Source organism: Lagenorhynchus albirostris, chromosome 5 (assembly GCF_949774975.1).
Source record: "Lagenorhynchus albirostris chromosome 5, mLagAlb1.1, whole genome shotgun sequence".
NCBI lineage: Eukaryota > Metazoa > Chordata > Mammalia > Artiodactyla > Delphinidae > Lagenorhynchus > Lagenorhynchus albirostris.
Window position 1 is genome coordinate 135021621 of NC_083099.1, and position 11361 is coordinate 135032981.

Below are 11361 nucleotides of genomic sequence, written 5' to 3' on the forward strand. Positions count from 1 at the left end.
CTAAGACACCTGGCTTTATTGACCTTAAGCAGACACACCGAGGAAACTGAGGGGCCAATTGCTCTAAGTCCTTGACTCCTTTTTGTATTTAGATTTGTTTGTGTACCCAATGAATCAGTTAAAGAATTTACCACCCCTTCTCAATCCATCCTTAGCTTTCTGTACATTTCTTTTGTCCTCAAGCTCTCATAGCCTTTGGCTATCTCCCTTAATCTGATTTAGTATTTACTTCTCTTTTTTTTTTTTTAGTATTTATGTGCCCATAGAGAAGCCATCTACTGATGTGGATTTAAGATCCGGCATCCTCTGGAGAGAGTCACACGCATTAACACACAAGTCACACACGGGCTTGTCTGGAGATTCAGAGATTGTGGAATCCCTAAAAGTTTTCTCTGCCTGTCAGCTTATTTCTAATTCTTGTTATGGCTACTATCGAATTACCATAGTGTCCTGAGGGGAAACTGAAATTCAGAGCCAGGGCAAAGAGAATATTTCAAGCCATATTATCAGAATTTGCAATTGGCTTCTTTTTGGCTCAGTTTGCCTTTTTTTTTAAATGGCCCAGCTCAGATGCTGGACTACCTTCTGTCTCTTTAAGCAGACCTCTAGGTATACAGTGCAGATGGTATTAGGATACTTTTTATTTCAGGCAAGGCTTTATGGGGCCCCCGCTGCAGCAAGGGGGAGCGAGAACAAACAATAGGTTCCCTTGCCGGCTTGCTCGCTGAGGTGAGGCGAGCTTGTTCCTTATATGCAGTGAGAATAAGGGTGTGTCCAGGGGTCAGGGCGGAGTGGTGGCTTAGGTGCTTTGCCCACCCCTGAGATGGTGTTGCAGGCAGGAGGCATGCACAGTGCCCCGGACCCCCTGCTTGTGGGCTCTTCAAAATTGACAGTTGAGTTTTTTGGTCTCTTTGTATCTTTTGTCCAGAATTTGCCCTAACTGTGCATGCATGCAGTTATACTTAGCTCATACAGTTTCTTTGTATTTTGTTGCCTGAGGAGAGGTGTGTCCAGGTGCAAGTACTGCAGCACTGCAGCAAAGGGTCAGCCTGTCTCATTCTCCCCCTGAGAGACCCTACACCCTTATTCTTAAGGGGTAAGAGACCAAAGGTCTCTTCTTCTGAAACTTCTTCCTGCTGGATGGGGGCCAGAGACCCTAGCCTATCCTAGAGGTATAGAAGTCCCTCACTGACTGTCCCAAGGACCTGCAGGGACTTGGGCCACTCTCCTCTGGAATTGGCTGAATTTCCTGAGCCATCATGAGTCTTACTTCAAACTGTTGGAGCCTAAAAGACACAAACTAAACCAAACGGTTAAACAAACAAGGGCTAAAAAGGAGAACAAGAATAGCCATTAAAGGGCCTAGAAAGGGAGGGAACGAGGAAGACCCTTTTGGAGAGTAAATTGTCTGATATTCCTAAATGATATCCCGTAAAGAATGATCAAGTCGGGTTAGTGTGCATAAAAGAATAAAATCAGAGTCCCGTCATTCCTTCCCCACCTCACAGACCCCCAGGAACCCCTGGCTTGACAGCGAGGGCAGAAGTTAGGGAAGCACACCTCCTGCTGGCTTCCTCCTTCAGGCAAGCGATGACCTTGGGTGTGTCCTTGAACCTCGCTGAGCCTCAGTTTCCTCAGCAGTTAAGTGACAGCCATGGTCTAGTTAAACCTGAGGGAGCTTGCTCTCCAAGGCCAACTGTCTGGTGCATTGCACGTGGGGCATATCTAACCTGGAGCCATTCGCCTAGCCAGGCTGCGCGCCTCCAGGAGCGGTGAGGTGCGTGCCATCCTTCGTATTGGCTAGTGTACCCGAGTCCACGGTCAGCCCTCAGTCTTGTAGACAAGCCTGGTTTGTCTGCTCGTAGAGTGGGTCCATCTCTCCAGGGCGGACTCCACAACTGGTTCCAAGAATCTGCTGAGCAAACTTGGAGCCGTAATGGCCTCTTCTATACTGACAGAGGGTGAGGGGCCTGGCGTCTGAATGGGACGTGCCAGGTAAAGACAGCCCAATGCAGCATCCTTTCAGAGGGCTGGGATCTGAGGGTCCACTGGCCAGGCCCCCACCTCGGGGCTTGCTGCCACTGATTCCACCTGCCTCTGCCACCATGGCGGGCAGTCCTTCAGATGCAGGTTCCCCTCCCTGACTCTGGTTTCTATCAAGTGTGGCCTGGGGCTGTCCCGGAGCTATTCTTTCTGCTTAAAGCAGAGGTTGTAAAGCAGTGGTCTTTGAGCAGAATTCAGTTCAAGGTCATAGCCTGTTTGGCCCACACATTAAAAAAAATAAAATTGAATTAGTTGCCCACATTAAAAAATCAGGACATTTCAAATAAATATCCAGACTTCCCCGGTGGTCCAGTGGTTAAGACTTTGCCTTCCAATGCAGGAGGCGTGGGTTCGAACCCTGGTTGGGGAACTAAGATCCCACATGCCGTGGGGTGCGGCCAAAAACTTTAAAAAGAAATCAAATAAATATCACAAGTTCATCAAGAGTCTGCCCAAGCTGCTGGCTGGCTGAGGACGTCTGGGACTCAGCAGCAGTGGCAGCCTCCCACCCCCTTAGCAGGAGGCTTGGGTAATAGGGGAAGGGGTGCTCGGCAGTCTGCCTGCAGCTCCACCTGGGGCTTTGCTCCCTTGTTTGCTACTTGTAGGATCAGGGGTGTCTACGGCAGAGTTGAACCACGGGCAATCATACTTCCTTATTCCGGAGCCCCCCAAGAACCCACACCCACTTTCTAAAAGGATCATAGTGATATTAACAAAACACACACTACACGTCATGATAAAAGACTCTAATTTTTTAAAAAGATGTTTTTAATACCTCAAAAGGCATGTTGTCCTATTCAATGAACACATAAAATATTGCACACAAAGCATTGAGATTCTAGTTTGAAAGGGCTTAGAACAGTGCCTGGCTCCTAGCAGGCATTCTACGAATGCTCGCCCAAAATTTTAAATATGGTAACAAGTATTCGAACATGTGTGGCTTCTAAGAGGTTTGAGGGGTGTGGGGAAGTGAGCTGAATGCCTGGTGCTTCAAGGACGGGGAGGACTAAAGCTTGTGGGATCTCCCTCTGCCTTAAAGGGGCAGAACCTCAGGGGGGAAGTGAACCGGTGATAAAGAACTAGTCTGTGTGCCTGGAATACCCAAGTCTGCCTGCCGCTGTAAATCACGCTGTGGACCACGTGCGCTCTGGGTTCCTCTCCAAACTCCTGGGCCCAGCCTGCTTTCCTTCACTAGGGGCCAACTGCGTCTGTCACAGCAGGGAAGTCACACGTGGCCAGGAGATGCCAGCAATCATAGGTGGGCTTCCAGGGGCCCAAGAACCCCCGAGATTGTGGGTAAAATGTGTCTGTGTGCAATTTGGGGAGATCATAGCTTTCATTAGATTTTCAAAGGACTCTGACGCAAATAACCACTGGTCTCGAGGACTGTAGTAACTCTGCCAGGCTTCTGTCCAAGGGATGTCCCATTGGGAGCTCTGCCCCCAAGCCCACAAAGGAATCGCTGTCTATTACATGAAGCAAGGACTGTGCCCCCCATTCGTCTATTGGAGGATGGCCAGCGATGCTTACGTGTTGCTTCTAATTTCCATTATGTGCAGGTTTCTAACAAGTATGTTTTATTTAAGTACTCCACCCTCTTAAGCAATGCCTAGGCAGGCGAGCGTTCAGGACAGCGCAGGTGACCGAGGGCAGCTGGGGAAGAAGGCTGAGACCCAGGTCACATGTCCTCTGAGTCCCTCAGGCCAGGCCATGCTCACGAGGCTCCTTCCACTGCCATGAGCAAGTCCCTGGCACCGTCTGCCTCCACCCCTGAATCCCTTTCCCAGCTCTCAGTCGGGAGGGAAGTTTCCAAGGGAATCTGTGTCTTGTGAGGAGAAGGGCCAGGAGGAAAGCGCTGTCTCTGGAGGGGTGGTCAGGGCAGAGGCACTGCGCGAGCTTCCCATGGCTGCTGGAGCAAACTAGCCCAGCCTGAGTGGCTTTGAGTAAGAGAAACCCCTTGTCTTCCCGTTCTGGAGTCCAGAAGTCTGAAATCACGGGGTCTTGGGGCCCTGCTTCCTCTGAAAGCCATCCGGGAGAATCCTTCCTTTCCTCTCCCAGCCTCCAGTGGTGGCCCTCGGTCCTTGGTGGTCCTTGCTTTGCAGCAGCGCCACTCCTATCTCTGCCCAAATTTCCCTCTTCTTATAAGGATGTCGGCCATATTGGATTAGGGCTCACCCCAATGACCTTACCTTCCTTGATCACATCTGCAAAGACCTTATTTCCAGATAAGGTCATGTTTACAGGTTAGGACTTGAAGGGTTAAGAGGATCTTTTGGGGGGGGGTCACAATTCAACCACGATGGGCACGTTACCTCAAAAGGCCCTGCCACCTCAGTCCCGTGTGTTGCCCCTTGCCCACACCCACGCCTTCCCCTGAGCTCTTGAGGTGGTGGATGCAACCCTCCCTCCTGCCACGAAAACTGAGTACCTTCCCCTTGGTACACATTCTGAAGCAGGATTTTTTTCCTTCTGCATCTCAACTGCGCTACGTGAGTAGGTAGCGTGTGTGTGTGTGTCCTTGAGTATCTGTGTGTGTTTCTCTGTGTGTTTGTGTGCACGTGTGTGCCTCTGGGTATGAGCGTGTGTTTGGGGTGTGTGTGTGTGAAGGGTGGGCATGGGGGGGAAGAGGAGGCAGGAGAGGAAGGGGAGGATAGAGCCACCATGGTAAGGGTACGAGTGAAAAGGGCAGAGTAAGTCTTGTCCCATAGCAAGTGGGGAAGTGTGCTTGCAACGAATATGGAAACATTATGTCTTGGGTCTCAGTCCCATAAGGAAGGCGTATTCGTTAGGATTTTGATTCTGTTACTTTAACAAAAACCAAAATCACACTGGCCCAAGGAAGATCGGAGTTAGTTTCCCTTTCCTCTAAAGTCTGAGCTGGTGATTGACCAGACCCTGCCCCATGCCATGGCCCAGGGACCCAGACTCTTCTTGCTGTACCATCTGTGAATACACTGTCCTTTTCCAGAGTCAAAACTGGCTCACCACCTGATCCATGTCCCAGCCGCGGGGAAGGGGGAGAGGGGAGTGGAGGACACATCCGTTCCTTTTCAAGGCTCACTGGGAAATTGCCCTCATCATTCCCACTTCAACTGGCCATAACTTCATACACAGGACCTTGCTAGCTGCAAGGAAGTCAGGGAAAGACAGCTGTTATTCTCAGAGACCGTGATCTCAGGGATTTTGCTGAAATTAACAAGGCAGGCACACATACTGGGGAGCGGCTCACAGCCTATTATAGAAGGAAAGTGATTTTAGAAATATAGTGTTACTAATCCACCTTTCACCCCTTATGATAGAAAAAAAAACCGAATTATACTCATGCAGGAAAGAATATAAGGAACATGTAATTGGAAAAATCAGATCATCAGGGAGGCTTTGTCCAATTCTGACCAGTCTCGGGGTCAGGATGACAGCTTCATCTCAGGAAGGTATGCAGTGGGTCGTTCTACAGCCAGCTGGTTTTCAATGACATAACACGCCCTGCAGCTCTCCAGAATCCGGGCCTGGAAGTACGCCTTGTCCTGCCCCTGCCAGGTGTCAGACTCGATGTACACATTGTACGGGTCATGGGAGTGCTCCAGTTTCTTGGAGCGGATGTAACTTAGCATGATGCCCAGGGTGAAGAAGCCGAAAAAGCCAAGCACCATGAGGATGTACAGTGCCGCCAGCTTGCCATCATCATGGCCCAGGGACCTGCGGGCCAGGTTGGATGTGTTGTTGCCCGGTTGAACTGTCCCCTGCCACAGCTTGGTCAGCAAGGGTGTCACAGCCGTGGCGTTAGACAGGATCATCCTGGGAGTCAAGGTTTCACTGAGGGAGAGAGAACTTCCCAGGAAAACTTTCTAAAAGAAAAGTGCAACCTGAAATCAAAAAATATGTATTGGCCCAACCCCCCCCCCCACCCCAACACACACACACACACCCCACATAGTTTTTAAAAATCTCAGTAAGAGGGGTGCCCTACCAGAGTATGATGGGGGAGTACTCGGTCATGGTGTGTGCCACCTGGGATCTACATAATGCTCTCTCTTGACTGATCAAGTGATAAATTGATTCACTTTTACTTCTATTCACCACCCCCACTCCCTGCCTCCATAGGTGATCACCAGAACGAGTTCCCTTAATACACACATTGTGTCGTACGTGTGCCTTTTAATTTATATGCTATGGGCCAAATTGTGCTCTCCAGCAAGTCATATGTTCAAGCCCTAACCCCTAATGCAGTTGAACCTGGAGGTAGGGTCTTTCAGAGGTAACTAAGTTAGATGAGGTCATAAAGGTAAGGTCCTAATCTGATAGGACGGTGGCCTTATAAGAAGAGGAAGACAGGCCTTGGTCTGGGTTCCTGTCTGGCATTGGGACTTTTCCAAGCTTCTCAGGTGATCCTACTTTGCACTCAATCTTGAGAACCACTGAGCTATGATGTGGGCCCTTAGGAAATTAACCAATCAGTCTTTTGTGCCACAGAGTACCCGGAAGAATTATATAAGAAGAGAAATAATAACTTCATAGCATAATTTTCCAATCTTGTTTGTTTTTCAGATTTTCTTTTTTGGTCTTGCATGTCCCTGAGAAAATCTGAACGGGAGTTGCGGAAAGAAATTCTCAAGTCATCACCATGACCTCAGCTGTCCCTGTCCTAACTCACAGTGGCATCTCAACATTATGGTAAGCCAGTCGTAACTTTATGCTGGACCAGAAAAGCCAAGTTACTTAACTGCCTTTCAAATAACAACTCTGCATTTTTAACGAAAAATCTTTTGCTGACTTTACACTTAATTTATTGTATCGCTTTTGCTAAATGCCTTCTATGCCCCCAAGGCCTGCATGCTGGGTCATGTGGTGTTTTTGCGTATTGAGTCACAAAATGAGTTTGGCAACATCCTCTAATAATCAGCATGGTGTAAACGACACAGAACCCAATCCGCACAACAGCTGTGGGTTTATGTCCCATTCTCCAAGTTCACATCCATTATAATGCCATCCATTATAATGCCAAAGCACTGTCTAGTGGCCACAGTGAGGACTGTTGGACTCAAATGGATGTGGAGACCAGCTGATCCAACAGTCTTAACTTCATAGAAAACTGGTTTCCACAGAGGTGAGCTGACTTGCCCAAGGTCACGTCTGCGATCAAAAATACATCTAAACTTTAATCTTTTAGCCATGGACTCACATTTTATTAGCATAGAAAAAGGAGCTCTCAGGACCTTGCAGAGAGAAGGCAGATCTGTATTTAAGCTCAAAGGGACCAAGGAGCCGGCTACTTGTGTCAGGTAAAACTGAGTCTAACTAATTGGGAACTGGCTTCTGACCTACATATGCCATCAGAAGAGCCCTCTGCCCCACCGGCGAGAACCACAGCTTTTTGTAGCTCGCACAGGGAATAGGGGGCTGGAGGAGGAAGAAGCAGCAGGAACCAGGGAGGTCCAGCTCCAAACACAACCAGTTTGATGCTCAGCCTGTGCTAAACATTCTCAAACTGGCCTTACTGGGCCCAGAAAGAAGGAAGTGGGGTGGGGGTCTAGAAGTTTCTGCTTCTGCCTGGGTTTGAGACTCTTCAGGAGGCATAGACACTGCCCCCAACGAAGGTTAGTGCAATTTTTTTCCGTCAAAGCTGAGTCCCAGAGCTGCTGGTCTACTGAGAATCACTCAGGATTCGGGACTCTGGACAGCCGAGCTGAGCTGCAAATGGACAGCAAGCATGCCTCCAGCACCCCGGGATCCTGGGAACGCTCCAACTGTACCCAGGGGAGAGGGGGAAGTAGGTGATGTCACGCTGTTCCCGGCACACACCGCCCCTTCTGCCTTTCTCCCAGGAGTTTCAGATCCGTCTCATATCAGCACCCATAACAGGCTTTTAGAACAGATTTCCTAGTACCGCACCTCTCATTCTTTCCTACGCATTTACTAAAAGGGCAAGGCTTTCGTGGCTGACTCCAAGCTCTCTACGGAGAGGGACAGATTCTGGGGGCAAGTCAGGGGAAGAGGAATGTCAGGGTTCCAGAGTTCCAGCCCTGGCTCAGTCCTAGCTACTCCTCGTGGCTCCCAGACAGTAGCGGTACCGTAGCTTGCTTATCTAGGTGAGATGGGGATGACATTCCTGCCATTCTTGTCAGCATTTCCTCGAAAGAGCATCCAGTTTTGAAATCAGCATTTTTTGTTTCAGGAAGTAGAATTAGGGTAGAAACAATTATGGATAAGCTTAATTTGGGGGAATATGATCTTACTGAGTCAAGAATTCTGTGAGCCAATTTTCCTTGGAAATACCTGTCAACTGTCTTCATCTTTATCGAAACACGATGTCCAAATTCTAGAGATATATTTACCTCCTAGCAGCAAAGAGGGGCCCAGACTCTTCCAGGCAGTCAGCGGGCTTTGTCTTGGGCTTCTCACCTTCCTCTCTCCCGGGAGAGGAATCACTAAGGTGGCCAAGGTCTCAAACAGTCAGGATGAAACCTGTACAGAGGCACCGCATTTGACTGTCCTCAAAGATCTGTAAAGGGCTTTCTGCCACCTCCCTGCTGGATGTGTGGTGTGGTTCTTGAGTCTGGTCACAGGGCTAAGAGCATCCCAGACCTCTCTGTGGGTGGCAGAGAGAAGCTCTGGGGTGTGAAGGGTGGAAATGTGAACCAGAGAGCTGATGAGAGGGACCCGGTCAAATTCAACATGGGAAAAAGGATGAGCATTTTGGCATGGAGAATGGATGGCAGCAGGATTCCCAGACTCTGGGAAGGGAGCTGAAGTCACATAGAAGGAAGAATCTCACCCTCAGCAAATTAAATGAATTTGGGGAGTCCCAGTTTCCTCATCTGAAAACTGGGGATGATGGGATGACTGGGGAGGCATGAAACAAGCCCACAACCTTCCTATCTCTTGCTTTTGCTGCTCTCTCTTCAAGAGAGTCATGACCACCATGTCTGTCTGCCAAAATTCTACTGGTCCTCCAAAAGCACACTCCTATGCCAACCTGTGAAGCCCCTTCCAGATGTCCCATCCCCTGCTTTGAGCCCTCATAGTACCCAGTCTGTACCACTCAGATTCTAAGCTGTGTTGTAATCATTTGTAGTCTCGTCTATGCATTTCCAGGAGCTCAGGAGGATCAGAGACTGTATCGTTCACCTTGTCCTCATTCCAGCCCCCAGAATGAGTCCATATGGGTTTGCTGAATTAAATGGGCATGCAAAGTATTAAATTTAATACAACTACAATGTGAATGTGAGAGCAAAAAATCAACAAAGTAGAATACACTCTGAAAAGAGCTTGGTGTAACCAAATGAAAACCTCTTTCAATGTAGTCTGTTTTGATATAATAAAATTTAAATTATTTTACGTATATTTATTTTATTAGCATTATTTATTTTGTATATTAAATTTTATATTATTAATATAGTTATGTATAACTATATTAATAACTATCTATATCTGCAACCCACCTTATTCCTAAAAAGGTTCAAAGCCATCAATAATTGTCAATAATACAGCATAATTTTCACCCATCCTCCCCAATTCCCGTAACTCTTACCTTGCCCTCCTTTTTATCCATAGTACTTGATCACCTGCACCTAGTATAGTTTTTCTTATTTATTCTGTGCATTGTCTATTGTTTGTCTTCCCTATCAAAATGTAAGCTTTTGAGGGCAGGGATCTTTGCCTGTGTTGTTCCCATGTATCCCGAAGACCAGAACGGTGTCTGGCATGTGGCGGGAGCACAGTGAATATTGACAGATGCAGGCACGCATGCATGGATGCATGAGTGAGTAAACGTCCCGCTCAACTACTGGAAAGCCCGAACCACACAGAAACTGTCTCACCAGCTCTGCCTTCAGAGACTTAAGACGACAGGAGTGAATCCCTCTGATGTCTTCACAGGGTACTTTATTTTCAAAACAATCCACTTTTGAATAACCTGTCAAAAGCAAGACATACCTGAATATTCTGGAAACTAAGAATGCCTTCCTCAGACCCATCCTCAGCTCATCTCTGATGAGCAGCAGGAAACAGAGCAGAGCCAGCAGAGGGGTTTTGCCCCCTGGTTAGAAACCCATAGATCAGAGTCAACAGCGCCTTCTAGCAATTCACTCATCACATGAATTAAAGCAACGGTGTGATCACAGCAAAGGTCCCCACCATGGTGACCATAAGTGACAACTGTGGTTATTGACAAGGCCCTTCCTCAGTGGAGCTGGAAGCTCCTTCTTAACCTAAAAGTGGACTCAAACAGCTCACATACAGCAGTCTGAAAAATCGAGGGTCGGGGGCAGGGGGCGGGGCGGAGTAACGTGATATACTCAGCACATAACACGTGACGGCTACTGGGTCAACTTTCTTCTGAAAGTTCCACATTTTCCCCAGTTACTACAATCAAGATCAGATACGTTAAAACTTTTCTGGTCCAAAGAAAACCCACAAAACATTCCCTTTGAGGCCGGGTGCGTTTGCAAATATTGCCTCATCTGGAGGTCTTTGAAACCAAGCGGGGGGCTGGGATCATGGGCGGTTTTAGTTTTCTTTGGATGCTTTTAAGTATTTTCCCAATTTTCTCCAGGAACGACTGTAATTTAATAATAATGGGAAAATGTTGTCGTTGTTTGGTGGTGAGATGATTTTCTAGGCATGCGTTCTAGAAGTGTAGAAGGCAGAGGGAAAGGAGGCGTGAGGCCGAACCACCTATTCTGTCTCCCACTAAGGGGATCGCGGCGCCTCCTGGCCCAGGGGCTGAGACTGGGTGCCTGGAGCCCGCTCAGGGTCGCCGGCCTGGGGCATCGCGCTCCGGGCGAGGAGCCGGGAGGCAGGAGCCCTTGACTTACCAGGTCTGGGGCGCGGAGAGAGCCGGGAGCGCAGCGGGGTCCAGGTCAGCCAAGCGCAGGGCACCGACAGCCGCGCCCCAGGCGGCGCGTTCCGCGGGCAAGTGCGCGGCGGGGCGGGCGGGGCCTCTGGAGCCAGAGGGCGCCCCGCCCCGTCCCCGCGCGTCCCCGCAGAGCCCGCGGCCCCCGGGCCACCCCAGGCCATCCCGGGGCCCCCCCGGATCCTCCGAATCCTGCGTCTCCAGCAAGCGCTCTGTCACGCTGGGTAAGCGCAGAGCTGGCAGAGAGTCTGTATAAGAACTGCCAGCCAGCCAGCCAGCCAGATATACCTTCCTGAGGAGTTCGGCACTGGCAGGCAAGAAGCCGCAGTGGCCAAAAGAAGTCCGTCCCGGAGAACCCCACTGTCGGCCAAGCACTCGCCAAACACTCCTTCAAACATCTCCAAACAAGAACTTCAAATCAGCTCAAAACCACAGCAGACTCCTTTTAGCTGCGTCCTGAACCCCAG

The 11361-nt window shown here is 49.2% G+C and overlaps 1 protein-coding gene across 1 annotated transcript; it reads right to left on the reverse strand.

Moving 5' to 3' along the window:
- Positions 1-5372: 5372 nt before the first annotated feature.
- On the reverse strand, positions 5373-10932 carry KCNE1 (potassium voltage-gated channel subfamily E regulatory subunit 1). Its single transcript, XM_060149451.1, has 3 exons — positions 10857-10932; positions 9861-9955; positions 5373-5888 (listed from the first exon to the last, which is right to left on the reverse strand). The coding sequence occupies exon 3, from the start codon at positions 5835-5837 to the stop codon at positions 5448-5450; it is 390 nt and encodes a 129-aa protein (XP_060005434.1). The 5' UTR covers positions 5838-5888; positions 9861-9955; positions 10857-10932; the 3' UTR covers positions 5373-5447.
- Between the last annotated feature and the right edge of the window lie 429 nt (positions 10933-11361).